We start from the raw sequence: 27,990 nt of genomic DNA, 5'->3' as shown, positions 1-27,990 counted from the left end.
CTCCCCCAAACTCTGCCCTGCAGGGGTTTCTTTACTATTCCTGTGTAAGGGGCCTAGGGTGTTTATTCCTCACTTGGCCTAGCTTTGGAACATGCATCCTTGCCTTTTCTTAGGGGTCCTGACATCTGAACTGGAGGCCCCAGACAGAGCCCAGGTGCGGGGCGGGGGGAGTAGGGTCAGGTTTATACTGTCCTGCTTCCCATGAGGGCAGGGATTGACCCCCAGAAAAGAAGTAGGCTCCTGAGATTGCAGCCCCCTCTGAGTCACCTACCCCTAGGGCCTGTTATGGGGCCTGTGGCGGCCGCTGCTGCCTCACCATCTTCCAGACAGCATAGCAGGAGCCGCCCAGCCCGAGGACAGCCAGCAGTGTAGCCACAACCCCAGCCAGTGGACTCCGGGGCTCTGCCTTTAGCTTCCCGGCCACCTGCATCTGGACGTGCAAGGAGAGTAGCACCTAAGGGGTCAGTCAAGACTTCTAGGAAGGTGGGGGGTGGGGGAAGGGGCCGAGAAAGTACAGCTGGGTGAAGGAGATACCAATGCCATTGCTGCCCCAGGGAGATTCCACCCCAATCCCTCTCGCTTCACTGCCCATCTGGGCCTTGGCCGCTCAGGCGGCAGGGAACGTGACGGCCTGGCTTTTGGGGTGTCAACCCAGCCATGGTAGGGAGATTAAGGGGTCGATGCCAAAAGCCATTGGTTAGGGGTACTTACCTGTAGCACCCGGAAGTAGCCAGGGGTCAGGCGTCGAAATTGCATGGTGGGCGTCGCTGGTCTCCCTAGCGGCCTTCGGGGTGGAAGCAGGAATGAAGACCAGTGGTGTTCATGGTACCAAGTAACGGAAATCAGCGCATAGAGGGTCCTGACCTCTCTTATGCGCTCAGAGGATGCTCACCAGCGTGTGCCCTCTCATCTGGCAGGGGGTGGGGCAACTGGACCTTTAAATCTGTCCCTCCCCCCGCCCGGCTGCCCGCACTGCCAGCCTTAGGAGCAGCTGTCAGGAGAGATCAGCATCAGGCCTGAGCAGCACCTCCCCCACCCACCGGGGAGGCCAGGCTGGGTAGGCAGGAGAGGGCCTGCCTAGAAGCTCTCAGGAGTCTCAGGCCTGGACCAGGTACTGGGAGGCCTCCCCAGCGCTGGTCCCAGCTGTATCCCCACCTCAGATGATTAGATGTTACCAATCAGCTCTCTGCAAAGGAGGGGGAGTGTGCTTTTTTCACTTGGTTTCTGTTACATCAACCACCCTTACCTTGGGGGAGGGCACATTTCACCCCTTTCCACAAGACGGAGTTCCTGCAGGGACTTCCTTACCCTCAGCTTGGGGACAATAATAAAAAGATTTGCATATACTGATTAAGAAGGCTGTCTCTGGTGTGCTAAAAAATAGTAGCTGACTGTGCTGGGCATTATTCTAAGCACTTTACGTGTATTATTTTATTTGGTATTGATTAGCTCATAAAAATGAAAAAAAAAGCGTATTTGCAGAATAGTATGTACAGTATCTGCATATTTAAAAAATGGAAAAACACCCAGAAAACTTGCCGGATGCCACCACTGGGGAATGGAACAAGGATATGCTGGGAAAAGGGCATGCCCTCCTTTCACTTAGTGACCTACTGTTGCCTTTGAAATTTTTACAGCAAATATGTAGAAAGAACTTTTGGAACTCATAAAACTACCTTTAAAATAGAAGCTGCCATTTACTGTCCCCCTACGTGGCTAGCTCTGCCAGGTGCGAGAGGCACAGAGTAAAGGCGTGGTTGTGCTTGTTAGGCCCCCGTCCTTTTAGGGCAGTAGCTGAGTACAAGTGGTGAGTTCTGGTCTGTTTCTCCTCTACAGGCTGGTGAATTCAGAGAGTGGCTGGCTGTCTTCTCACCTCTGTATCTTGTGCCAGCTCAGGGTATTTGTTTGATGAAATCAGGATGGCGGAGACAGATCTGTTTATTGGGCTTTCCCAGAGTGCCACAGGGAGGCTGTTGTAGGAAGAGGCAAAAACATTATAGGAGGCTGCAGCACGGAGGAGCGTTGGAGGGACACACACAGTGCAGTGTGTGAGGACGTGAGGCAAAGGATGGAGCCAGAGAGGTGAGGGCCATGTTGCAAATTTGGAGCCTACTGGTTCACAAACAAAGGAGCAAGGCCTGCAGGGACCTGGTGAGCTGGAGTCCCCCTGAAGGAAGTAGCCTTCGATCTGCACTTGTGTTTGATGCCACGTGTGAAGGTGGGAGGGGGTCAGCAGAGCTGGCTGAATTCCAGAGAACTCAGTTTGTAGGTGAAATTATTAAATGATGACAACTAAAACACATGCACTGCGCTGGCCATCTGTGGGCCAAATTCAGAATGTGGGTCTCTGGGTTAGAGGCAAGATTGTGACAGGCTTTGAAGACTGAGTATTGGGGTGCTAGTAGAGATTCTGAATTAGGTGACCGGGTCGGAGGTGCAGGCTCTGGAAAAGTCTCCTGGGCCCCTTCTCACAGAATTAAAGCAATAATAATTCAGATCTACCCCATGTTACAGATGTCAAAATGCTTAAAGGACCTCCTCACAGCACTAAGGTCTAGGTGTTCCTCTTTTAGAGAGGAAGAAACAGGTTCAGAAAGGTGTAGGGGTTGGGCTCAGTCACACAGCAAGTGGAACTGATTCTGTCCAGTTCCAAAGTCCTGGGAGTCCCCTGGCCTGGGATGATGATGACAAAGATAAAACACTTGGTGTGTTTCAGATATTGTCCTAAGAGGAAGCCTCTTAACCTGGGCCTCAGAATTCAGGGACCCGTAAACTTGGATGGGAAAAAATATATATATATATATATTTACTTTCACTAACATCTAATGAAAATTTACCATTTCCTTTTTTATGGATTGAAGTATTAGCAGTATCTGTGGCTTTCTCACCAATAGGAATCACAGATATTTTTATATCAAATTGTAGTTATTGCAAGTACCTCAAAATATTATCTATACTCATAACTATTTCAAAATCGTGATAGTTATTAACCCACCACTACATCACACAGAGTTTCAGACACTTCTGCAACATAACTGCCTTCGATCGGGCACCTCCGTGTCCAGTAGAGAGTCAGTGACCAAATGGTGAATCCGCCTGTTCTCATGCGGTGACCCAGGCTTCTCCATTACTCGCCTGCATTTCCAATCTTCAGCTGTTTGCTGATCAATGTGTGAGAAGAGGTGATTCAAAGACCACCCCACAGTTCACTGTTCTTATTCAAGTTGCGTGACAATACACTGATGTCTCTAGAAAAGGAAAACTTAACTTTAACTTGCCAGTCTTGTTACATATTACTATATCATAAATTTTGTTTTTTAAAATATATTTTGATAATAATTGTCCCTTCTTGTAATCTTTGACATTTTGTTTTATGCTTTTAAAAGCACTATTCTGAGAAAGGGTCCATAGGTTTCACCAGACTGCCAGAAGGGTCTGTGCAAAAAAAGAAGGGCCTAAAAACCCCTGTTCTAAAGGTTTTAAAGCTACAGAGTCAAGTACTCTGCACAGCAGCCCATTTTACAGACAGGGAAACTGATGCACTGTGGGTAGGGTGAGCCCCTGGTCATACAGCTAAGAGCTGCACAGCTGGGATTTGCACCCAGCCTTCTGGCTCCCTGACCTCTGGGCTTTGCGGCTGTGCTCACTGCTCACCTTTGGGCCCCTTTGCAGGGAGCCTGAAGGTCAAGGTCTGGCCCTGAGATTTGAGGCCAGTTTGGGGCAGGATCTCAGACTGGTTCTGAGGTCACCTGGGTCACACACCAGTGGCACCGCCCTCAGAGTCAGGCTGCCCAACTGCCTAGGATGCCTGAAGACCAAGGTAGGAGGCGGACCAGCGGTGGGCCAATGGCTGTCCCAGCGCCTCACCTGGCCAGCCACATGGGCCCAGGTATGCCGGTGGCTCCGCCCAGGGCCCAGCCCAGCCCCTCCCCAGGCCTGGTCTCCGGGAGCGGAAATTCCTGCGCTGGCGGGAGGAGCGGGCGTCGATCCAAGCGGGCCGATCTCGGCTATGGAGCCTGTAGCAACCTGGACCCCTGGAAAGGTGGCAGCTTGGCTGAGAGGTGGGTAGGGCTGGGGCAGAGCTGGGCTTGAGGGGTACTGGGACGGGGAGAGGAAAAGGAAAAAGGACTTGCCGAGACTGTCAGTTGGTTAGTCAGTCAACAAGTATTTATAAACCTGGTACCGTGCTAGGCAGAAAGATCGACGAAATGACTCCGGCGGGGCTGAGGACCCAGAAGGGGTCTCCCATCGCCCCAGCATCCCAAGAGGCTGCGGGGAGGCGGTGGTTGTGTAAAGAAAACAGCGGTGGGAAGGGGGCGGGGGGCCCACGCCCACTTTATCTCCTCCATCTTCCCTCCGCCCTAGGGTGCAGTGGGCTGTTATTAAACCCATTTTTCAGAAGCGGAAACTGGCGCACTGAGCCAGCAAGTGATTTGCTCAGGCTTTGCAGTAGGGCCGGCCCTGGTGTCTTTTCCCTTCTCCCCATCCTGAGGCTCCCAGTGAGAGAAGACAAGCCCCAGCCAGACTGAAGGAGTTGTCACAGCCCTACCCTAGGGGCCTCCAGGGTAGATGCTCCCCAGGCTCGGTGAGCCTAGAGGGGTGGCAAAGGCCCAGACTGCTGACAGACTCAGAGAAATGAGGACCTTCTGACAAGCAGCTGGGAGGGGGGAGGTGAGTCAGGACATCCCTCCTGGAGAGGGGAGCTGGAGTGGAGGGGGCAGCAGGAGTACACCGCCGGCAGGCTCAGGGTGACCACCCCCAGTAAAAGCAGCGATTCAGGGCTGGAGTCAGACTCCCAGGCTGGCTTCCAGGTCCAGCCCGTCCCCTCACCAGCTCTGTGACCATGGGTCTCAGTTTCCCTATCCACAATGAGAAAAGCAACTCCGAGCTTTTTTTTTTTTTTTTTTTGAGGAAGATCAGTTCTGAGCTAACTGTTCCCAATCCTCTTCTTTTTGCTGAGGAAAACTGGCCCTGAGCTAACATCCGTGCCCATCTTCCTCTACTTTATATGTGGGACGCCTACCACAGCATGGCTTGCCAAGCAGTGCTGTGTCCACACCCGGGATCTGAACCGGCGAACCCCGGGCCGCCAAAGCAGAACGTGCGCACTTAACCGCTGTGCCACCGGGCCAGCCCAACTCTGAGCTCTTGAGGTGGACAAAATGAGACACTTGTGACAAGTGCCAGCATGTGTGGCTCAGTGTCAGGGTCTGTTGGGAGGGACGCAGCACAGCACTTTCACTGTAGGTGGAAAGGGAGTTGCTTGAGGGCCCGTAGCCATGGAGTGACAGGTTCATGAACTCCTAGTCCAGTGCTCTTAATGTCACACAGCGAATGAGGGAGAGCTACTGATCACACGCACATACCCCATGGAGGAACTTGGCCTGGAATGGGAGGAATTTCTTCAGAGTGAGCAAGCGAACTATTAATCTCTATTTGTATCAGTTTGCCCATCTGCAAAATGGGAATAACAGTGGTCTCTCCCTCCTAGATTTGGTGAGGATCAAACGCGTTAATATGTATGAAGCCCTTAAAATTCTGCCTAGCACATAGTAAGCATTCAATAGATATTTTTCTTGTTTTTGAGTGTCTCCCTTGTGCTGGGCATGGGCTGGCCTTAGAGATGAAGTTATTTCAGGCCCAGCCCTTGGAGAGCTCGTGAGCAAGTGGGAGAGGCGGAGGCCCAGGTGCAGGGGTTTGTGGAGGCAGAGGGTGCAGTGGGAGCAGGAGAGGCCTCCGACCTAGCCTGGGGAGTTGTGGAAGCCTTCCTGGAGGGAGTTGGATGAAAAAGGGAGTGAAGGAGCTGGAAGAGCAGTCCAGGCAGAAGGAATAGCGCATGTAAGGACCCTGAGGAAAAAGAGCCTTCCAGATGCTACAGGGAGTTAGTGCTCTGGATCTGAAGTGCTGAGTTTGGGGCCTGGGCCAAGAGAGGAGTCTGGACAGGCAGGCGGTGGCCTGATCATTCGGGGCCTTGTAGATGATGGTAAAGAGTCTGGCGATAATCATATGGTGGTTGTTGACGGACTACCATGAGCCAGGGAATGGGCCAAGTGCTTGATATATGTCATGTCATTTAACACACAGATGATTAGAAGGTCGGTGCTTTTATTATCCCCATTTTACAGGTAAGGAAACTGAGGACAATTAAGTTACTTGCTCAAGTGCTAGCACTCCAGTCTCCCTGACTGCAAAGCCCCATGCTCTTATGCCCTGTATCGGTACTTCTCAGACTTCAGCAAGCATCAAATGCCTGCAGGATTTGTTAAAACAAACTGCTGGGCCCTTCCCCTGAGTTCTGATCCAGCAGGCATGGCATGGGGCCCAGAAGTTGTATTTCTAACAAGTTCTCCAGGGAGGTTGCTGCTGCTGCAGGTCTGGGCACCATCCTTTGAGAGCCACTGCCCTATACTCTCCTACATCTCAACTCAGTAGCCTCATCTGTGAAATGGGCAGAACACAGCCCGGGTCTCAGGGTTGTCATTAGTAACAAATGGGAGGGAAAAGGGCTTTGTGGGAGTGAAGAACTGGCCAAAAAGGCCATGACATTCCCTGGCTGCCCCTGTGCCAACGCCTCCTCTCCCTCCAGGCCTCGATGATTCCCTGCAGGACTATTGCTTTGAAGATTGGGAGCTGCCTGGCAAGTACCTGCTCCAGCTCTGTCCCCGCAGCCTTGAGGCTCTAACTGTGTGGCCTCTGGGCCACCAGGAGCTCATCCTGGAAGGGGTGGAGCAGCTCCGGGCCCTGGTAAGTGAATGGTGGCCACACTGGCTGCAGCTTCCACCCCCTGGGGGTTGCTGATAGGGGGCTGGCCACTGCCAGGGAGGTGACCTGCCCCCTCTCTGGCACAGAGCTCCGGCCTACAGACAGAGAACCTGCAGAGCCTGACAGAGGGGCTGCTGGAGGGGACCCATGCCTTCCGGAGCTTAGTCCAAGGCCACCTGGGGGGCTGTGCCGAGCCCCCTGCCGATGTCCTCAGTGCAGCTGTAGACCTGGTACATGAGGCGCGTACCCTCCTCTTCTGGCTCAACAGGTACCTCAGGCTCCTCCCAGGGTCCAGGTGACGAGTGAGGGCACCCTTCTCATCCTTAGCCTTCTTCAGGGTCTGGGAGAGAAAAACAGAGCTTGGCTCTTGTTCAGATGTGGCGGAGCAGGGCAAGGAGGGTAGCTGGTCTGTGCAGCTGCACTGGGATGCCTGGGTTCCCACCCCACCCCCAGCACATCATCATAACAGTCATATCAACAACACTGCATGGAGAGCTTCTCCACCCCCTTCACTGGCTGCTGCTGGTCCCACGGTCCCAGCTCAAATGTCACCTCCTCAGGGAAGCCTTCCCTTTACACACTCTCAGAGCTCCTGACACTTCAGAGCAGTTGAAATCAAATCATTATTGATGTAATTATGTGTTTAATGTCTGTCTGCTTACTGCCTAGGACAGGGCCTGGCTTGTATTAGCTGCTTGACAAATAAGTCCTCTGCTAAGCTCCTGAGAGGTATCAATCATCTCCTTTACCCCAAAATAAAACCCATCAGAGCAGGTATTATCCCCAAGTCTCAGATGAATAGTCAGCCCCAAGTGGTCCTGTGACTTGACTGTTAAGCACAGTCCCCTAACCACTGCTCCATCCTTCCCCCTGCCAGGTACCTCTTCTCCCACTTAAATGACTTCTCGGCCTGCCAGGAGATTGGGCAGTTGTGCGGAGAGCTGGGCCAGGCCTTGCAGGAGGTAGGAGAACCAGGGGCCGGGCTTGGCCCAGGCCGCAGAGACCAAGTCAGGCTAGAGCTTTTTATAACCTGTGAATCAGCACAGGATCGGGTGTGAGGGCAGGAAGAGGCAAGGGCAGGAAGAGAGGTGGCCCAGCCACTGGGTATGGGGCAATGGGGGCAAGGGGTCTCCTGGTTGGCAGGGGAGCTCAGGAAGCTTGACTCTCAGGAGGGAGTGGAGCAGGGGAGGGCGTGTGTGGTGACTTCTGGGGGCCTGGTGTCAGGGGGACGAGACCTTGGGGCCAAATTCTTAGGCCATGGAGTTCTGGGAAGGGGGCCAGGGTACAGGAATCCCACCCTGCTGTCGGGAGAAGGCAGTACCCGGTACTCAGGGTAGGTCCCTGCTCTCTCTCTGCTTCCAGGACTGTGCAGCGGCTGAGAAGGAGAGCAAAGTCCTGAGGATTGTGAGTCTGTGGGGTGAGCAGGGAGTGGGGATGGAGGGTGGGCTGGGGCTCAGGCTAGACGTCCTGCTCCCCCTCCCCCAGTGCAGCCATGTGGCTGGAATCTGCCACAACATCCTGAGCTACAGCCCCAAGGAGCTGCTGGAGCAGAGGGCCGTGCTAGAGCGAGTGCAGCTGGACAATCCTTTGGTGAGCCTTGACTTCTCATCTCTCACCTCTGACCCCCCGGCAGCCTCTCCGGGGCCCTGAAATCTGGTTCTGGGATCCCACAGACTGCTGTACTGTTATGGCTGGAAAGCCCTTTTTGTACAAATGTTAAAGGTCCAGAGGACTTTCCTGGGGTCTCACCATCATGAGACAGTGAGGAATGGAGCACCTCCTCCATTCCTGAGGGGCTGCCACTGGTATGGTCTCAGGTGACACATTCTAGCCCTGGGACACAGACCTGGCAGATTGGGGGAGATGGGAGGGGACATGAACTTTTCTGCTTTAACCTTTGCTCACTTGGGAAGACCAGAGCCCCCAGCCCTGTGCCTGTCCCGGCCCTGTCCCTGCTCATCCCTTGGGGAGAGTTGCTGACAATCTCATACCTCAGAAGTCAGCAACCCCAGCTTCCCTCTGGCCCTTATCAGAGAGGAGTAGCAAACCCAAAGTCACACAGCAAGCTGGGCAATGCCAACTTGGGGCCAGCTCTGTTCCCAGTTCTGCCCGCCCAAGAATCCTGGTGCCCAGCAGGGGTGTGCCCACTCGCCCTGTTGCCCCCACACCCTCAGTGACTGCAGCCTCTGCCTTGGCAGGACCTGGAAATCCACACCACCACCAACTGCCTGCACTTTGTGTCTCAAGTGGGCACCCAGGTGAGGGCCCCACACCCTTTTCAGCCGCCCACCCCCAAGACCCTCTTGCCTGCCAGCCAAGCCAGCTTCAGGCCCAGGAGGGCGCACCCTCTGAGCCTCACTCCCCACACCAGGTCCCCACTGACTCCCAGCTGCAGATCCTGCCTGGAGACGAGATTGTCCAGATCAATGAGCAGGTGGTGGTGAGTGAGGAGGAGACGGACATGGTGGGAGTGAAGAGGGTGCTGAGTAGAACCCCGGGCCAGTGGGTAGGGAGGGCCCCTTGGGGAGACCAGGTTGTGGGTGCTGCCTTCTGTGAGATGAATGAGCTCACACGGGTCAGAGCAGCCTTGGTAGAGCCAAGGCAGAGGGGCTCATGGAGGCTTCCCGGAGGAGGAGGAGGTGAGGCAGAGCGGGAGGCTGAGAGAGGACTCCAAAGGCGAGAGCTCTTGGGTTGCTTCAGAGCCTCCTGCCCAGCTTGATCCAGCCCGGTGTCCCTGACCTATCCCCAAGGTGGGGTGGCCCCATAAGAATGTGGTGAGAGAGCTACTGCAGAAGTCAGCTGGAGTCACCTTAGTGCTGAAGAAGGTCCCCGTGCCGGAGACCCCCCCACAGGTACTGCCCCCCGACCCTGCCCGAACCTGCTTTCAGACCCCTGTCATCAGCTGCATCACCCTGTTTCTGGTTGTTCCCCAGACCTCTCCTCAAGCCCTGGGCTCCCCACAGCTGAGGATCTCATCGCTGGCTCTGGCCCCACTGTCTCCTAGGTAACAGGCTCTGTACTGGGTGCATCTTGGTGGGGGAGCCATGGGCTCATCTCATCTCCCTTTGCTGTCCCCAGGACCCCGTCTGAAGACGTCTTTGCCTTCAACTTGACCTCAGATCCAAGTCCTGGACCCAGCCCTGCCTGGACAGGCAGTTTCCAAGCCCCACCAGGTGGCGGGTTACCCGGGCAAAGCATGTGGGGTGCCTGGCTCTGACCCTCAGATGCTGACCCCCTCACTGACCTCTGGGCCTGGGGCTGGCCTCATGGGACCTCCTTTCTCTCCTCCCTCCCTGACAGACTCTTCCTCCCTTGACTCTGAGCCCTTGCTCATCCCCCCTGCATCCCCAGCCACACTCCTAGCAGGGGTTGCAGAGACTCCGAAGCCCCCAGAAGACCCTGACGAGGTAAGCTCAGGGCCTCAGCAAGGAGGAGTATGTGGCTCTCGACCCAGGCCTTCTCTAACCTCTGTGGTCCTTTCAGAGTCCTGTCCCTGGTCGGAAGAAATCAAAAGGTATGAGATGCATCTGACTGGTGAGGGTCCCCCAATATGAGGAGCTCTTAGAAGTCTTTAGAGTGCTGGGCAAGACCACCCCACACACACTTCATCCACAGCCTCTCCTGGAAACAGCTCTGTTTCTGGGGTCAGACAGATCTGTGCTCCCACCCTGGGCCTCTCTCTAGCTATGTGACTTGCGCAAACAGCTCATCCTCTGATCTTCCACTTCTTCATCTCTAAAATGGGAAGAATCATCACCCTCAGAGATGATACTTGTAACATTCTGAGCACAAAGTATGAGTTCAAAACACCGGCTTGGAGATGCTCCTGAGGGGCACGGGAGCGAGGCTGGGGGTCTGGGACGCCTTGCCAGCCCCTCACCAACTGGGCCATGCTGTGCTGCTGCAGGTGTGGCGACGCGGCTGAGCCGCCGGCGGGTGTCATGCCGGGAGCTGGGCCAGCCAGACTGCGACGGCTGGCTCCTGCTGCGCAAGGTACCCGGCGGCTTCATGGGCCCACGCTGGCGCCGCTGCTGGTTTGTGCTTAAGGGACACAAGCTCTACTGGTACCGACAGCCCCAGGTGAGACCCCGTACACAAACACAGGTAAGCAAGTGAGTCAGAGCCACGGTTCTTGTCCCTCTTCCACCATCCACTCCCATCTGTGGTCACAGGCCCTCCTGAGCCCCAGTGTTCCCATCTGTAAAATGAGGGCACTCTTCAGAGAGGAATGAGCTAAAAGGTGTGTAAAAGCAGTCTGGAAAAGGTATCAGAGGCCATGTAGAGAGAATCAATTTTATTCTGCCCACCTTTCCTTCCTTTTCCGTCCATCCTGGTGATGGGACATTTGTTCAACTGTTTATTCATTCAACAAACATTCAGGTGCCTACTCTGTACTCAACTCCGGGCTGTGCACTGGGGATACCAGGAAGACTTGGACAGTTCTTGCTGCTCCAGGCTGGTAGGGGACAGGATGAATACACACTTGTAGACAGTGTGAGCAACACGTGTTAGGATGAAGGAAAAGCCCAGGGGGTGGGTGGGAGCCCAGCAGAGGTGGCCAGTCCAGCCTGAGGAGTCACAAAGGCTTCCTGAGAAATCACTGCCTTGGGGTTAGTCAAATAGAAAAGGGAAGCAAGACGAGGAAAGGCAAGTGTTTGCAAAGCTCAGTGGTGTGAAGCAGCTTCATCTGTGTCTGTTGATGGAACAAATGCAGAGCAGGCTTCTCTTTTGTGGCTGTTTCTCTGGATATCTTTGGCTCCCCTTTCCTGGCTCAAAGGTACCCCTCGGTTACACCCTCTGCCCCGACCCCAGATTCCTGCCCTGAGCTCTGGGCACTGAGAGATTTCTGGCTAGAGAGCCCAGGAGATGCCCTCTTCCCGCCCCTGCCCTCAGGAGCCTGACCAGGCCTCGAGGCTTTTGGGGCCTCATGCTGACCTCCACACTGTGATTCCCCCAGGATGAGAAGGCTGAGGGCCTCATCAACGTCTCCAACTACAGTCTGGAAAGTGGACAGGATCAGAAGAAGAAATAGTTAAGTCCGGGAGTGTGACAGGCTAGGGGGCGGGGAGAGAAAGGGAGAGGTAAGGTGACAGGAGGGGCGGGGTGGGGGCAGCAGGTGGCTGGGATTCCCAGGCTAGCCTCTCTGCGTTCTGGATGGGCACACCCAGGCTGAATGAGGCCCTCTGTTCCCTGGCAGTGTGTTCCAGCTCACCCATGACGTGTACAAACCCTTCATCTTCGCTGCTGATACCCTGGCGGATCTGAGCATGTGAGTGCCACCCCCCACCTCCCAGCTCCCACGTGAGTGCTTGGGAGCCTGGGCTCAGGAGCCTGGGTTCAAATCCCAGCTCTCTGATAGTGGTTTGTCAAGGCATTCACTTCTCTAAGCCTCAGTTTCATCATCTATAAAATGGGCTAATAAGAGTTCCTACCTCTCAGAGTTGCTCTGAGGATTGTTAGAAGATGATATAGGTGGAAAGTCCCTGGCAGACAGTAGATGGGAACTCTCTGAGACCCATCTGCCCCTCCACAGGTGGGTACGCCATCTCATTACCTGCATTTCCAAGTACCAGTCTCCAGGCCGGGCCCCCCTACCCCAAGAGGAAGGTGAGTGTCTCACAGGGCGGGATCTCACCTGAGCCTCTGCCTTTCCTGAGGTGGGAGCTGGGCACTCAAATGCCCTAGCCCACTCCTTGGCCTCCCAAAACCCCATGAAGCTTAGTGAGTTCCCCAACTGCTCCTGTCACCCCAGACTGCTACAGTGAGACAGAAGCAGAAGACCCTGACGACGAGGCTGGGTCCCGCTCAGCCTCGGTGAGTAGGGGACTGGTGGGGGGTGAGCAGCAGAGCTTGGAGCTCAGACTGATACCCTCTTCTCCTTCCACCCTGCCTGCAGCCCAGCCTGGCCCACACTTGCAGTCCACTCCATGGAGACACATCACCTGCAGCCACCCCCACGCGGGGCAGCCCACGGACCTCCTTTGGCTCCCTGACAGGTGCTGTGCTGGGCTTGGGAGCTGTGATGGGGGGCTGCTGGCTGGGACGGTACACCTTCATCCTGCTCCCCCCTCCCACAGACAGCAGTGAAGGGGCACTGGAAGGAATGGTACGGGGGCTGAGGCAGGGTGGCGTGTCCCTCCTGGGCCGGCTACAGCCCCTCACTCATGAACAATGGCGGAGCTCTTTCATGCGGCGCAACCGAGACCCCCAGCTCAATGAGCGAGTGCACCGGGTGCGGGCGCTCCAGAGCACACTCAAGGTCAGCCAGAGGGCACTGGGCATGGCAAGGGACTGGCCCTCACCTCTGGGCTCAGCTGTGGACTGGGCCAAGTTCTGGGTTCCCAGAGCCAGGCTCTGGATCTAGAGATCAGGGCTGGACTGGGCCAGGTGCTGGGGTTCTAGGCACTGAACTCCAGAGTTAGCTCTTGGCTCAGGCTCCACCCTCTCCCCAGGTGATCATGGTCCCTTAGCCCTATTCCTCTTACAGGCAAAGCTGCAGGAGCTGCAGGCCCTGGAGGAGGTGCTAGGTGACCCCGAGCTGACTGGAGAGAAGTTCCGACAGTGGAAGGAACAGAACCAGGAGCTCTACTCAGAGGGCCTGGAGGCCTGGGGAGTGGTGCAGGCTGAGGGCAGCTCCCCAGTCCTGACCTCTGACTCCAGAGAACAGTCTTCCCACCCCCTGCCCTCTGACCCTGAGGAGCACTCCCATCTCTGCCCCCTGACCCCAGAGAGCAACCTCCAACCTCCTGACCTCTGACCCTGGCCAGTACCCTAGCTCTTGACCTCTGGTCTTGAGGACCACCTCAGTCCCCAGCCTCTGACATGTGTAGGGCAGAGCATCCCTGGATTCTGCTCAAGGTTGAAATAGTGCTAGTCCATGTCACCCCAAGCTGATCCCCTCTGCCCGCGCTGCCACCCTTTCTGCTCCTCTCTCCCTGGAGTGGGGCGAAGTGAAGTGAGCTTTGTGCCACCCTTTCCTCCCTCGCCAAGGAAGGAGCAGGAGGCTGGGCTGAAAGAAACTCTCTCCCACCCCATCCTCTGACCTGTGGGAGCACAGACCTGCCGCCCTCAGTCCCTTGGCACTTCTCCCTTCCCCAAACCAGTCTGTACAGGCATTCTTCACTTTACACAAGAGACACTTTTCAACCAAATAAAGTCAGTTTCTATAACATGAATCTACGCGTGCCTTTGATTCCCATATTAGAATCAGGAATCTGCTCCCCAGGGGGACTGGGATGAAAAGCTGTCAGATGGGAGTGAACGCTCTCGATAACCAGCCCACTGCGAGGTCCATTGGCCTGGGCCCTGCACCTGAAGCTCCACGCCTGCCAGGATGATGGATGCTGATCCATGGCTAGTGAGGGCTTCTACTCATGCACATCTCTCCCCAGCCCTTTGGAGACCAGAGGATGCTCTCCTGCCCCATGCCCAGGGGGAACAAAGTAAGAAATAGAGACCAGCCTTTCACTTTATAGATGGGTAACATACCTTGCATGGAAGGGCAGGGTGAGCAGCCCTGGAGACTGGGGTGGTGGGATGGGGCAGTCGGTAGGGTGGGTACAGGTTGTGATCTGCCAGGAGGAGGGGCTTGGGAGGAAACACCTTTCTCCTCTTCCCTCCTTAGCCTTGTCTCACCTTCAACTCCTGGACCCAGAGCAGAGACACGCTCCTGTGTCTCCATCCATGCTGCACAGGAGACGACCTGCTCCCATCAGCCTCTGACTTCTGACCCCAGCCCAGCCCTTTCCTGTCCCTAGCTTCCTCTGTGGAGTGCAGAAGGGGGTCAGTGGGAGGAGCTTTTCTTGGGATTGGAATTCCTTGGTGGAATGCAGACAGTTTAAGGTCACAGAGGCCTCTATGATATCACCACGAGAGGGAGCAAGACCGCTTGGAATGAAGTTTCTTTGAAAAGTGGTAGGAGACTGAGCAACGATGACCGAGAACCAGAAGATCTGGTGGCAGTATTGGACTGACATCACCAATATCAAGCCTTTGAATGTCATGGTAGGTGGCCCCTGCCTGGTGTCACCACTCGAGCTGAGCATCCCAGGGTGAGGGGAGGCACAGGAGGACTGTACTGGGTCTGGAGGGGCACTGGCTGCATTGCTGGACCCTCTGCTCACCCTTGCAGAGGGTCCCTCACGAGCCCTACGTACGACCAGAGGAGCAGGTGCTCATCAACCGCCGAGACATCACTCCTACGAAGGTAAGAATGAGGTGGGGCTACAGGGATCCTCGCCCCACAGTGACCCTTCTGCTGCTGTGCCCATGGGGCAACAGGCCCTCATAATCACTCTGCCCCTTCTGACTTCTAAACGTCCCCCAACAGGACCCTCCCCAGCAGTGAGCCCTGCAGTGACTCCCTGTGATATGTTACTAACCGCCTGGCAGAGCCCCCCACAGGAACCCCTATATAGTGACACTCACCAGCAGAGACTCCAAAAGTCTCCCTTGCAAAGAGCCCCACAAAGATCCCCCAGCAGTGATGGACTTTTAGTGGCCATTTAGGTAGTGACCTCTACACTGATGCCCCATTCCATGATTCCCTCTCAGGCAACTTCTCCACCCAGAGTGTCCCCCTCCTCCCAGGGATGGGACCCCCATTCACCAAGAGCAAACATCCAGGCAGAGGCCTCGTACAGTGACACCTGCCTAAAGGACGATCCCCCGCCCTCCCCTAGGATGCCTGGGACATGCAGGAGTTCATCACGCGCATGTATATCAAGCAGCTGCTCCGACACCCGGCCTTCCAGCTGCTGCTGGCCACGCTGCTGCTGGTCAACGCCATCACGATTGCGCTCCGCACCAACTCCTTCCTTGGCCAGGTGGGACATCAGCCTGACCTCTGCCCCCACTGATCGAAGTCGAGGGCCTGGGGCAAGGTACTTCCCTCTCTGGGCCTCAGGCTCCTCATCAGTCCATGATGGTTGGATTGGATGCTCTTCAAGGGCCTATCAGCTCTGACCTTCCAGGGGTCTAGAGATCATGGAAGACTTCATGGTGGAAGGGCCCAGCTTTGAGGAATGCATTGGATTTGTAGAGGACGGGCAGGAGAAAAATGGTGTGAGCAGAGGCAGGCAAATGGGCACCTCGTGGGGAAGGTATTCCATTTTACCCAGTAGTTGCTAGGCAAGAATCACACTGGGCCAGGTACTGTGTTCGGTGCCAGGTGTCCAGGTATGAACACAACAGACCAAGTTCTGTCTCAGCCAGACACAAGCATGTCATTACAAATGCCTGTGTGTCACACAGAGTACATGGGAGCTCCAAGGAGGCATTGAACCTAATCTGGGTGGTCAGGGCGGACTTCCTGGAGAAACGGACACTGAAGGTGAGAGAAAAGAATGAGTAGGAGTTGGCCAGGCACAGAGAGGTGGGGAAGAGTATTTTGGGCAGACGAACAGCATTTGAGTGAGTTCTGTATGTCCAACTTGAAGTCTAGTATGTCTTTGGTCTTATCCTTGATGTTGTCTCTTATAAGGAGTAAACTACATACATGAATTGTGCTATTTAAAATCAATATTTTAAAAACATCTGGGATGGCAGCTGATGCATTCAGAGAGGTGGTCAGCAGCCAGATCACACGGGGTCTTTAAGTTATGTTAAGGAGGATGGCCTTTATCCTATGTCATTGGAAATCCAGGGAAAGGTTTAAAGTATGGAAGTGACAAGACTGGACACATGTTTTAGAAAACTTAAACTGCATGTAAGACAGAGGCCAAGAGTAGGGGAAGAGTGGCCAGGCAGGGCCATGTTGCGCACGCTCAGGTAAAAGATGATCAGACTTGGACCAGGACGATGGCAGTGGGTGAAAAGAGGTCACATTCACTTGAAGCTCTCTAGAGTGAGATCCATAGCCTTCTTGAGTGATTCTCTTTATAGCGAACACTCAGTAATCTCTTATTGTGTGCTCCATTGTTTAATATACGTCATCATCTCACGCATGTAGAGAAAGGGAGAACAAGAAGTTACGTTTCTGGCTTGAGCAACTGTGTGGAGATGGTGCTGTTGTAGGGACATGGGGATGAAGGAGGAAGAGCAGGTTTAGGGGGATGATGAGGTCAGTTTGACTTGTGTAGTGTTTGACGTGCCCATGCAGTATCCACATAGCGATGTCAAGTGGGGAGTTGGCGGTCAAATCTGAAATGTTGCAGAGAGCTCTGAGATGGAGATGGCCCTGTGAGAGTTGCCAGCATCTAGGTGGTTGGTTGCTGAAGCTAAAGGAATGGATGAGGTTGCCTGGGGAGAGAACACTGAGTGAGAAGAGAAGAGGACCAAGACAGAACTCTGAGGAGAGCCTTCAAGTAAAGGGCGGAAAACAGAGGAGGAGATGCAAAGGAAGACTGAGGAGGCATGTCAGAGGAGTGGGAGGGAACCGAGAAGAGTGTCCCATCAAGGGAGCAGGCACAGGATCAGATGTAGCCAAGAGATGAGGCAGGATAAGGACATTGAAGCATCCTCTGGATTTTTAGAATCGGCGTTTCAGCCACCTTTGTATGAGAGGTTCGCGGTTCGCCGTAAGAGCGCTGTGGAAAGCGAGTTCTTTCTCAGTTTCCTAAAGAGCTGGAAGCAAAATGGTTTGTGGCTTGTGTCCCATTGAGGGATGGAGGCATCTCGTGACTTGACAAGAGCTGCCTCAGATGTGGTGGAGGCAGAAGCCCAATCGCCAAGGTTTGCAGAATGACTAGACTGCAGGGCACACTGCAACCCAACAATGGACCATGAAATTAGTTCAGAGTGCAGATACCAGCATTTTGATATGAAAAAAGAGTGAAATAGAAATAGTGTGTCTGTGCATATGTGTGTGTGAGAGAGAGAGGGGAGAAATAACATTATGGTATAAAATAAAATGTAAAATATATTTCTTACTATGGGTCCCAGTCAAAATGCTAAAAGCCCCGGTATAGGATATATGTCCAGGAATGTCAAACCCTAGAGGCCTGTGAATGCCAGACTGGTTTTAAACCTTACCCTGCAGGCCATAGGGAGCCATGGAAGGCTTGTGGGTGGGGAAGGCAACTCTGGTTTAGCCACAGATGCCCATGAATTGGAGAAGGCAGCAGACTATTTAGGAAGCTCTTTGAAAATAGTGAGGAGGGCCTGTTGCCTCCAGTGGCCAGAAGGGCACAGCTGAGGGGACAGATGAGGGGAAAGAAAGCTCTTTCTTATTATAAGCAGACATCCCTGGTCCAATGACAGCCCTTTGGGAATTTGGAATGAGCAGGAATCTCATAAACCTTAACTTCCCACCTGGGTTTAAGAAGCTCTGCCCAGCCTCACATAGGCTGGTGGCTGGGGTGGTGGCAAGGTGTGGGTAGCAAGAGGCCCCCATGTGTAGCAGCGAGCCTTGGGGCACTGAGTCTATTGTCCATGCAGGTGAAGAAAGGCAGGAGTCAAGGTGACTTCAGTAACTGCCAGGTTGGAGTCGGGGGGCCGAGAGATGCTAATGGGGTCACAGACTACAGCAGTGTCACAGCTTAATGGAAGCTAAGGGAGTACCATCTAGGTTAGGTGAAATTGAGTTGGGTTTTGGGCAGATTCAAGTCATTCATCTGTCAATCCATCCACCCAAAGTCCATGTCCTGGAGTCATGAATGGGGAGATACCCAGGGGTTTGGTCAGGCCTGACCAGGGGGATTCAGAGAGCTGGAGCAGCAGGAGTGGTTGGGACCCTCAGAGAAGACAGGCTGCAGCTTGGTGTCCTCCATCTCAGGGGCCACGGCTTTTCCTCCCAGTCCTGGAGCTTGTTCTACCCCTCCCCCACCTCCTTTTTCCAAATATCCTTATTCTAGAGGTTAGGAGCCAAGGTTTGTAGTCAGACAACAGTCTTTATCAACTAACTGTCTGACTGTGGGCACCCCTCTGATTCTTCATCTGTAAAATAGGAGTAAAACCTACTTTGTAGGACAGTGGTGATGGCAGGATGAAATGGTGCGTGTGTGGTGTTAGCCCAGTGCCTGGCATGTACATGGCAGGTGTGCTCTAAGGGAGCGACAGAGATGCTGAAGATGAAGAACAGCGGGAATACGGGCCTTCCCTCCCCGGCAGACATCCTCTCTCCCTGGTCTCGCCCAGGCCCTGCTCCACTGACCTCTCTGTCCCTCTCTTTTCTCTGTCTTCCATGTAGAAACACTATGAGTTGTTCTCTACCATAGATGACATTGTGCTGACCATCCTTATCTGTGAGCTGTTCCTCGGCTGGTTAAATGGCTTCTGGATTTTCTGGAAGGTGAGATCTTGGGCCCTCCCCACCACGGCCCCTACTCCTCCTTAGGGACTGCACCCCATCCAGTCCCCGCCCTTGTGCTCTTGGCCTTGCAAACTGAGGGGTTTGTGTGTGCACGTGTGTGTGCGCGTGCGTAGAGATAGAGACTGACTACTTCTGAGATGTCTGTGATGCAACAGAACGTAACTGGTACTCGAAGTGCAGCCTCCCTGGTTCCAGTTCCTGCTCCAGCCTTCCCCACTTCTGTGATCTTGGGAAAACCTTGATTTCTTTATCTGAAAAATGGGATTGAGAGTATCTACCTTAATTTATTGGGTTCAAGAGCAGGGGGTCTACAAATTTTTTCTGTAAAGGGCCAGAATATTATTTTAAGCTTTGTGGGCCATACAGTCTCCGTTGCAAACACTCACCTCCGCTGTGGGAGCACAAAAGCAGCTGTAGATAGCACACAGACGAATGAGCATGGCTGTGTTCCAAATAAACTGTATTCATGGACATTGAAATTTGAACCTCATGTAATTTTCACGTCACAAAAATATTCTTCTTTTGATTTATTCCCTACAATCTTTTTTTTTTAGATTGGCACCTGAGCTAACATCTTTTTTTCTTCTTCTTCTCCCCAAAGCCCCAAGCCCCTCCCCCCGCCCCCATCCTGTGCATAGTTGTACCTTCTAGTTGTAGGTCCTTCTGGCTCTGCTGTGGGGGACGCAGCCTCAGCATGGCTCAATGAACAGCACTAGGTCTGCCCAGGATCTGAACCTGCAAAACTCTGGGACGCTGAAGCAGAGCGCATGAACTTAACCACTCGACCACCGGGCCAGCCCCCTACAACCTTATAAAAATATAAAAATCATTCCTAGTCTGAGGGTCCTACAAAAAAAAAGGGCTGCTGGCCAGATCTGGCCCCCAGGCTGTAGTGTGCTGACCCCTGTTCTGGAGAGTATCAAAGAGTTGTTTGGGTGGGAATGGGTCTTAAAGTTACATTAAATGAGACAAAGACTAAAACTCTTTGTTTGAATAGGACTTCTGGAGTCAAGGGATTTATTTTGTACAAGAAGAGGCTTTGAAAAAAAAAAAAAATGTATTAAAAAAAACCTGGGCCGGCTGCGGTGGCACAGCGGTTGAGTGCACACGTTCCACTTCAGTGGCCCGGGGTTTACCAGTTTGGATCCCGGATGCAGACATGGCACTGCTTGGCAAGCCATGCTGTGGTAGGCGTCCCACATAGAAAGTAGAGGAAGATGGGCACGGATGTTAGCTCAGGGCAAGTCTTCCTCAGCAAAAAGAGGAGGATTGGTAGCAGATGTTAGCTCAGGGCTAATCTTCCTCAAAAACAAACAACAAGAACCACAACAAACCTTCATAAAAACAAAGTATTATTTAAATACCATTACCAGGACAACCGATTAGAGTTACAAGCTTTCCAGGGGTTACAGGTTTCACTTCATAGAACAAAGAATGTAGAACCTAGAACAAAAATTCTGAGATCTGGATGTCTTAAAAACTGCTTTGTGCAGACAACACTTGCAAGGATGTTTATTAACAAATTAGACTGGGATGGTGCATATTTACATGTCTCTACACTCAAGAAGAAAGTAGGTACCATGATTTTTATGAACATTTCAATATACCACTTTATCAGAACTAGCTCCAGGATGCCAGCAGACATCTGTTCCCTAAGAAGGAACATTCCTCCTTCATATCTTCCTGAGATTCCTTTCAGCAGCAGTTAGAAGGGCCTGCATTTTCAAGGGACCTGCACTTTCAAGGTTAAGCCCCAGAGTTCCTTTAGCACAACAGAACTGAAGCAAGCCTAAGAATCTCGTGTTCCTCCAAGGCACTCTGCTTGTCCGCTAAACCAGGGTTTCTCAACCTTAACACTTGACATTTTGGCCTGGATAATCTTTTGTTGTGGGGGACTGTCCTTCGAATTGTAGGATGTTTAGCAGCATTCCTGGCCTCTACCCACTAGATTCCATTAGGACCTTCATAGTTGTGACAACCAAGAGTGTCCCCAGACATTGCCAAATGTCCCCTGGAGGGCAAAATTACCCCTGGCTGAGCACTAATGTCCCAAAACCTAACCTTCATGTGGGGCCAGGCTCCCAAGGCCAAAAGCCGGGGCTTATTACAGGCTGCTTCTGCCTCCTCCTCCCCCACCCCCATCCCTTCCCCAGTCCTGGGGCACAAAGCCTGCTCTTTGTTGAATGGATGTGGGGGAGGGGAGGGGACGGAAAGGGAAAATGCTGAGAAGGGAGGAAAGTCTGTAAATTAATACCTTAAATATTACCCAGCCACACAGAGATCCCCGAAGTTTTGTGCTCAGCTCTCCCTTTTCTACTGCCCTCACGTGGCTCCACCCTCCTCCTCATCTCCACAGCCTATTTATCACTATTTCACCACCTAAATATTTCTCAAATTTCTTGCCGCCTCTGCATCTCTGCCACCCCTGTTCTAGCTCTTGCTGTGTCTTCTCTCACCAGGATGTTTATATGGCTTCCTGTGTCCCCCACCTGCCATCAAAGTAACCTTCCCCAGGCACAAGACAATGCATCCTTAAAAAACTCCAGTGGCTCCCTGTTGTTTATAGGATTAGGTCTAAATGCCTTATTGTGCTTAACTAAGGCCTTCCATGATGTGATCCTTGCTTATTTTTGCAGCCTCATCACTCCTGGCCTTACCCTTTGTGTTCCAGCTACACCAAACAGCTTGTAGTTGCATTCACATTCACACACACACACACACACACACACACACACACACACGCACGCACGCACGCACTGCTGTTCTCACCTCTATACCCTCGACCATGCTGACCCCTAGTCTACTCTAGCTGCCTGCCACTTATTCACTTGCTTTAGTTCTCTTTACAGCTTAAGACTCATTCAGATGTCTTCTCTTCCAGGAAGTCTTCCTGTCTCTCCCGGGCTCCGTTAGGTGTTGCTCTGTGTCTCCCTAATACTGCGTGCTTCTCTCTCTCATGTGCAGTTAAAGTTCACTGTTTATCCACCTCCCTCAAAATAGTCTGTGAGCCCAGCAGGGCAGAAATCCTGTATCCTCAGGATCCAGTTCAGGATCTGGCATACAGTAGGAGCTTAGTACTGGATGGATAGAGAGACGGATCTGCAGACAGGCAGACTCATATCCCCGTGTGTACGTGTAGACAGACTCTCTGAATTGGGACACCAGGAGGGCTTGTGTTTATTGGACTGCCCAACAAATTTAAGAACACTTTTTCCATTAAAAAGTTTTCTTTTTTAAGTATTTAATTGCAGGTACATATTGGTCACAACTATATTGAAACGTACACACAGAATTCTTGCTTCCACTCCTGTCGCCTTCATCCCTTCCCCTCCCCCTACTCTCTCTAGGTAATCTTTGTGTATTTATAGTCTCTTGTTTATCCTCCTAGCGTTTATTTTGCAATCATAAGCAAATATGTATATATTTTTAGTCCTCCCTTCCTAACAGTGGCTTCCTACAACCACTGTTCTGCACTTTGCTTTTGTCACTTAATGGATGCTGGCAACCTTTCTATGTCGCTGCATGGAGGTCTTTCTCATTTTCCTTTTTAAGGCTACACAATACTCTATTGAATGAATGTGCCGTAGTTTATTCAACCAGTGTCCAATTGCTCCACACTTGGTTGCTTTCAACCTTAAACAAATGTCATTTTGTACTTGCACCAGAGTTTCTGTGGGTCAGATTTCTAGAAGTAGGCTCACTGGTCAAAAAGTCAATGCATCTATTGTTTCTTAGATAGAGTAAATTCCCCTCTTTAGTGGTTATGCTTGAATTTATCATACATGTGAGCTTCCTTCCCCTATCCTAACTCCTATATGAGTCTGTCTTATTGGACAAAGGGCCTGTAAAAATTTGCCTGTCTCTCTCTCTCGTACAGTATGAGCTTGTTCACCTCTGAGCTGGCTACTTAAGCAGCGTTCCTTAATGTTTTCATTAGTATTTTCATTTTATTATTATTTGTAGTGTGTATCACACAAAGGCTGGAGCATCCAAACACTCTCAGACCACCTAACTGTAGGGCAAGGCCATTATCAGCAGTGCAGTAGCCAAGGTAGGCCCCGGCTTAGGAACTAGCTGAGTATATGTGAGAGTCTCTGCTGTGTGCCTCCGAGACTGCACTTGGCTGTTGACACATGTATGAGAGAGCGAGTGCATGTGTGTTTGGTGGCATGTTTAGGCGGGCAGCAGGATGAGTAACAGCAGGGGATGGCAGATGACTGGCCGTGCTCTGAGAGGAATATTGAGCCCCCATCCCTGGGGTGTGGGGAGGGCAGACCCAGGATGTTCCCGTGGGCTGGGCCTGACAGACCCTGCTGGGGCTGGCCCACCCCCCAGGACGGCTGGAACATCCTCAACTTCATTATCATCTTTATCTTGCTCGTGGGGTTCTTCATTAATAAACTCAGTGTCATCGCTATCACCTACACCCTCAGGTGAGCTGGGGACTCTGGAGAAAAGAGGGGGACCTGTCTGGACCCTGGGAAAGAGATGGAGGGATTGTTACTGGGTGGGGATCAGCTCTGCCTATCTGGGCAGGTGAGGGGGCAGTGAGGAGGAGGATCTGGGAAGGGCTGAGGGGCACCCCTGAGAGGCTCTGCCACAGGGTGCTTCGTCTGGTGCATGTGTGCATGGCGGTGGAGCCTCTGGCCCGGATCATCCGCGTCATCCTGCAGTCGGTACCCGACATGGCCAATATCATGGCTCTCATCCTCTTCTTCATGCTGGTCAGTGCCCCCCCCACCCTCACAGGCCCCTTCCCTGAACAGGCCCCTGGGTGACTGGGGATACAAGAGTGTCTGGAGAAGAGAAGCCTATGGGCCTGAATCCCTGTGATTCCCTTGGCAGCATTCATTTGCGTGGTATTTGCATGTCCTGTCTCCAAGGCCCTTGCGTGAAGTCCGGGTGGTCTTCGGTCTCTCTGGCAGGTCTTCTCTGTGTTTGGGGTCACTCTCTTTGGTGCTTTCGTGCCTATGCATTTCCAGAACATGCAGGTTGCCCTGTACACCCTCTTCATCTGCATCACCCAGGATGGCTGGGTGGACATCTACAATAACTTTCAGTGAGTGCCTGTGGGACTTCCAGGCCCCCAGACTGGCCCAGCCCAGCAGGGCAGCGGCTTGGGTTCCCACGGGGCAAGACACTGACTGGGGAGGGAGAAGGGCTCTCAGCAGGAGTTCGGCTCCAGGGCTTGGGATGAGGATGGCTCAGCAGGAGGGGGGTGCCCGGGGCTTTAAACTGGGGGAGAAGGAGACCCCTGGGGCTGGGGGCCTCTGGGTTTGTGGTCTGCTTGAAGCCTTGTCCTCCTTGAAACTCCACTCTTCAAAGTCCACCCCCCCACCCCCCACAGGCCTGTTCATGATTTCTCCCATCATGCTAAACAGCTGGGTAATGAGGCCTTGGGCAAGGGAGCCGGTCTGCAGTTGCACCTGGGTTCCAGGGCAACCTCCCAGCCCACACTGGAGCTCACCAAACTGCCTGGACTCCTGGGAACTTAGGGTCTCATTTAATTCATTCTTAGACCCACTGCCCAAGGTCATTTTTTACCTCTTTCCCATTAAGTCTAAAGCCTATTTGTTTCTAGTCCATTCCAGGGAGTGGATCCCCCTGACTGATTATTTTTAATCCCCTTCATGTGAGAGTAGAGAGATTTCTTTTTATTCCCTTCATGCCAGATGGTAAAGGGCTTCTGCAGTCATTATCCATCATGATGTAGGCAGTGGAAAAATCATAAAGTGTGCAATAAAGGTGGGCTGCGCTTTCAAGTCTGCTCCACTACACTAGCCATGCAACCTTGGGCAAGTTACTTCATCTCTCTTCCGAGCCTCACAACTAGAATATACAACTATGTACTCAGGGCGAATCTTTCCTAGCAAAAAAAGAGAAAAACATGAATAAAGAGTATCACCAATAGATTAAACTTCATAATGCTGATGTACAAATCCCCACCTTGAGGGCTGGCTTGAGGACTGCCACTGCTGGCAGTACAGCAGGTGCTCAGGAAAGAGCAGCTGCTGTGACAGTTAGGAGTTAGGTATTAGATCTGCACAACAGCAGGGAAGAGCAGAAGTCCCAGTAGGCCTTGAGATAATTTCCCCATTTCATAGATGAGGAAACTGAGGCCCAAAGGGCCAGGGAGGTGATGGGACCCCTGCCTGCCATCTCCAGGATGGAGACGAGGGAGTACGCAATGGAGATTGGGGGTGCCATCTACTTTGCCATCTTCATCACAATTGGTGCCTTCATTGGTGTCAACCTCTTGGTTGTCGTGGTGACCACCAATCTGGAGCAAATGATGAAGGCAGGAGAGGTGGGCCAACAGCATCAAGTAACTTTCAGTAAGGTGAGTGGGATGGGGAGGGCAGAAGGGAGGAGAGGGAGTGTGTGCATGAGTGCTGACTTGAGCATATGTGTATGTGTGTGTGTGCTTGCACACTCAAGGGCCTGGAGAAAGCCAAGCCTGAGACCGGGAGGCAGCATCCCCCACCTTGAGTGCCAACTCACCAATTGGAGCTTCTGAGGGAGGGTGGATTTCCTAGATGTCTTGTTTCTATGGCAACTCAAAGCTGAGCAGCTGGGTGACCATAGGGCATGTAACCTATCGAAGCCTCAATTTCTTCTTCCGTAAAATGAGAATAATAATAGCACTTACCTCAAGGGCTATTATGAGAATTACACGGGTAAATGAACCATCCTGGCACATACTAAGAACAACAAATGTTAGCTACAGTACCATTCATTGGGGGTAGAACTTCCAAAAGGGTAGGGGTGGGGCGGGAGGAGTACTTCCCAAAGTGTTGAGGGCTGTGGGCTGTGACTTGAGAGTAGACAGAGCTTTAGAAGCTTGCTGGATAGGAGTTATCAGGAGTGAAATGAGGGGAGGAGGGGCTGAGTTTTGAAAAGGACTGAGAATTTCCAAAGAGGTGGGAGAAGGGCTTGTGCATTTGAAGTTGAGCTCCCACAGCAAGGTAGAGAGGCTAAGATTGGTTGGAGTTAAATGAGGGGCATTAGAACCCCGGTGTCCTAAGACATTCATCCTCCCTGAAGCCAAGCAGGAAGCGGCTGGAGGAGGGGTGCCGGCTGAGCTGTCCATCCCCTCTCTGTGTCCCCATTCCCAGACAGGCGACGAGGAGAAGGACGGGAATAACGAGCTGCCACTGGTGCACTGTGTGGTCGCCCGTTTGGAAATGTCTGGCCTCCCCCAGGAGCCGCTTATGGGGGGCCCCCTGCCGAACCTCTCGGAAAACACATGTGATAACTTTTGCTTGGTGCTCGAGGCAATACAGGAGAACTTGATGCAGTACAAGGAGATCCGAGAGGAGCTCAACACGTAGGGCGGGTACTGGGGGTACCGCCGAGTCCCGTGAGTCAGGGCTGAGCGGAGCCTCAGATTCTTCTGGCCTCACACCCTCACCATTTTATAATGCGGGGCCCAGACAGGTTAAGTGACTCGCTCAAGGTCCCCCAGCCTGTTGGTGGAGGAGCTGGAATCCAGACCTCCAGGGTCTTCCCATCTCACACTACGGAGCGCACAGCTCAGCCTGGGTCTCTAGTACAGTCAAGCGGGAGGGTGAAGAGGGGCGGACAGCAGGGAAGAGGTGGGAGGGCTACCCCATTCCCCTCCCCCTGTGCCCCGTCCCCTGGAACGCACTCACCCCTCCGCCTTCAGGATAGTGGACGAAGTACGCTCCATCCGCTTCAACCAGGAGCAGGAGGAGGAGCTGCTGCAAAAGCACTTGTCGCTGAGCCCGTCCATGGACAGCGGGTCCTCCCTGGACATCCGTGAAGTGACTTTCCAGCAAGACTTGATCACCGCACTCGTCACCAGGGAAAAGGTGCAGCTTCCGTCTCCTACCCAATCAGTGCTCACTCCGCCACCCAGCCTACCCCTAGATTCCCACGCACCCCAGCGGTCGCCGCCAATGCGGTTAGGTTCCACCATTTCCTTCTCCGAGAGGCCCCGCCCCCTCCTGTCAGGTTCCGCCCATTGAGTCGCTTCTGTTTCTGGCTCTCTCAAACCTACGCTTTCTCAGTGTGGTGTGAGCCAGCTCAGTTCCTGTTTAGTGGCAGATACTTAGGCTCACTGGTGGCAGAAGACCCCTGGGTCCTGTCTAGGGTGCATAAGAGCAGCCTCCTCCTGAGGGAGGAAGCTTCTAAGGAGAAAAATGGACGCTCACATTCGTGTCTGCTTCCCACACCATCTGACCGGAGTAGAATGACCCGGAGCCTTGTGAATGTCCACAGCCTGGGCTCCCAAACTCTGGAGGATACTATGCAGACTAAAGTTAGACATATGAAGGTCTTCCCTGAGAGGCCTGGATAGGCAGCTGTTGAAGCTGGAGGAGGGCAGTAAGGGAGAGTCTGCCATGTCAGGGTAGGCGGATTGACAAGAAGACCTCTTGGTTTGCAGGTTCAGGAATCCAACACAAACGTACTCCTTAACAAACACAAGGCCAGCCGCTGAAAGGGCAGGATGGGAGCCAAGGGACCTGTGCACACACACGCAGCCGCTGCATCTTCCTGCATCCCTAGCATGACTTGGCACAGCCTGGCCTGAGCCTGTCCTCTCCCTTATGCCTGGGCAGATGCCTGGGGCTGTGAAGGGGAAGGCCTCTCTAGGGCTTGTGCCTGCAAGGTCCAGAAGAGCCAGGATGGAGAAGGATGCTGGATGAGTGTGGGAGCCCTGCAGCAAGGATGAGCACAGAAGTGGGGTACTGGCCAAGGCAGCGAGGATTTGTCCTAAGGATGGGCATTCCTGGCCTCCTGCTCTAGGCCAGAGCTAGAAGGGGCCTAAGTGGGCCCAAGCACCAAGAGGAGAAAGGTGAGGCCAGTGGGGCCGGGCATCTGTGTGTTGATAATAAAGTTTTGTGTTGAGATCAATGTGTCTGACTGGTGCATCTCCAGACCCTTGGGGCAACCTTGCCCCAGGTCTGATAGGCAAGACTGATCTTGCGCCTCAAAAGCCTGTTTGTCTTGGAAAG

At 53.1% G+C, this 27,990-nt stretch overlaps 3 protein-coding genes and 1 long non-coding RNA gene across 8 annotated transcripts; 2 read left to right on the top strand and 2 right to left on the bottom strand.

The window, feature by feature from the left end:
• Positions 1-152: 152 nt before the first annotated feature.
• ZNF593OS (ZNF593 opposite strand) lies at positions 153-14,538 on the bottom strand. Of its 2 annotated transcripts, XM_070250837.1 has the most exons (6): positions 14,398-14,538; positions 7,035-7,102; positions 3,037-3,248; positions 1,874-1,970; positions 712-784; positions 153-430 (listed from the first exon to the last, which is right to left on the bottom strand). In XM_070250837.1, the coding sequence occupies exons 5-6, from the start codon at positions 754-756 to the stop codon at positions 284-286; spliced, it is 192 nt and encodes a 63-aa protein (XP_070106938.1). In that variant the 5' UTR covers positions 757-784; positions 1,874-1,970; positions 3,037-3,248; positions 7,035-7,102; positions 14,398-14,538; the 3' UTR covers positions 153-283. The 2 variants fall into 2 exon arrangements, with proteins under 2 accessions (XP_070106938.1, XP_070106936.1); XM_070250835.1 differs by lacking the exons at positions 1,874-1,970; positions 3,037-3,248; positions 7,035-7,102; positions 14,398-14,538 and having other exon boundaries at positions 712-889.
• CNKSR1 (connector enhancer of kinase suppressor of Ras 1) lies at positions 3,800-13,937 on the top strand. 2 transcript variants are annotated; one of them, XM_014737474.3, is made up of 21 exons: positions 3,800-4,061; positions 6,587-6,744; positions 6,849-7,030; positions 7,640-7,724; positions 8,125-8,166; positions 8,248-8,352; positions 8,961-9,020; positions 9,134-9,202; positions 9,513-9,614; positions 9,696-9,766; positions 9,841-9,935; positions 10,063-10,169; positions 10,246-10,276; positions 10,670-10,842; positions 11,720-11,793; positions 11,960-12,031; positions 12,296-12,369; positions 12,515-12,576; positions 12,659-12,758; positions 12,840-13,021; positions 13,250-13,937. In XM_014737474.3, the coding sequence occupies exons 1-21, from the start codon at positions 4,010-4,012 to the stop codon at positions 13,517-13,519; spliced, it is 2,166 nt and encodes a 721-aa protein (XP_014592960.2). In that variant the 5' UTR covers positions 3,800-4,009; the 3' UTR covers positions 13,520-13,937. The 2 variants fall into 2 exon arrangements, with proteins under 2 accessions (XP_014592960.2, XP_070106910.1); XM_070250809.1 differs by having other exon boundaries at positions 3,908-4,061; positions 6,849-7,034; positions 7,644-7,724.
• On the top strand, positions 13,933-27,885 carry CATSPER4 (cation channel sperm associated 4). 3 transcript variants are annotated; one of them, XR_011432418.1, is made up of 12 exons: positions 13,933-14,204; positions 14,387-14,766; positions 14,894-14,968; positions 15,444-15,587; positions 18,890-18,991; positions 23,348-23,445; positions 23,616-23,736; positions 23,938-24,071; positions 25,178-25,352; positions 26,128-26,348; positions 26,679-26,844; positions 27,420-27,885. XR_011432418.1 is itself a non-coding variant. In XM_023635436.2 (12 exons), the coding sequence occupies exons 2-12, from the start codon at positions 14,695-14,697 to the stop codon at positions 27,471-27,473; spliced, it is 1,353 nt and encodes a 450-aa protein (XP_023491204.1). In that variant the 5' UTR covers positions 13,933-14,204; positions 14,387-14,694; the 3' UTR covers positions 27,474-27,885. The 3 variants fall into 3 exon arrangements, 2 of the variants coding, with proteins under 2 accessions (XP_023491204.1, XP_023491205.1); XM_023635436.2 differs by having other exon boundaries at positions 26,128-26,339; XM_023635437.2 differs by lacking the exon at positions 23,616-23,736 and having other exon boundaries at positions 25,117-25,352; positions 26,128-26,339.
• On the bottom strand, positions 22,958-26,803 carry LOC138920726 (uncharacterized). Its single transcript, XR_011432426.1, has 2 exons — positions 26,665-26,803; positions 22,958-24,878 (listed from the first exon to the last, which is right to left on the bottom strand). It is a non-coding gene; the product is annotated as an uncharacterized lncRNA (long non-coding RNA).
• Positions 27,886-27,990: the final 105 nt, after the last annotated feature.

This window comes from Equus caballus, chromosome 2, assembly GCF_041296265.1.
Source record: "Equus caballus isolate H_3958 breed thoroughbred chromosome 2, TB-T2T, whole genome shotgun sequence".
NCBI classification, from domain to species: Eukaryota; Metazoa; Chordata; class Mammalia; order Perissodactyla; family Equidae; genus Equus; species Equus caballus.
This window is presented reverse-complemented; position numbering and strand designations above follow the sequence as displayed.

Coding starts and splice junctions, on each gene's coding strand:
- ZNF593OS (XM_070250837.1), bottom strand. CDS start 756: ATGCAATTTCGACGCCTGACCCCTGGCTACTTCCGGGTGCTACAG. Junction 431..711: donor GCTACTTCCGGGTGCTACAG/GTAAGTACCCCT, acceptor TTGCACGTCCAG/ATGCAGGTGGCCGGGAAGCT.
- CNKSR1 (XM_014737474.3), top strand. CDS start 4,010: ATGGAGCCTGTAGCAACCTGGACCCCTGGAAAGGTGGCAGCTTGGCTG. Junction 9,203..9,512: donor AGATCAATGAGCAGGTGGTG/GTGAGTGAGGAG, acceptor CCTATCCCCAAG/GTGGGGTGGCCCCATAAGAA. Junction 9,936..10,062: donor CAGTTTCCAAGCCCCACCAG/GTGGCGGGTTAC, acceptor CCTCCCTGACAG/ACTCTTCCTCCCTTGACTCT.
- CATSPER4 (XM_023635436.2), top strand. CDS start 14,695: ATGACCGAGAACCAGAAGATCTGGTGGCAGTATTGGACTGACATCACC. Junction 14,969..15,443: donor GAGACATCACTCCTACGAAG/GTAAGAATGAGG, acceptor GCCCTCCCCTAG/GATGCCTGGGACATGCAGGA. Junction 15,588..18,889: donor CCAACTCCTTCCTTGGCCAG/GTGGGACATCAG, acceptor TCTTCCATGTAG/AAACACTATGAGTTGTTCTC.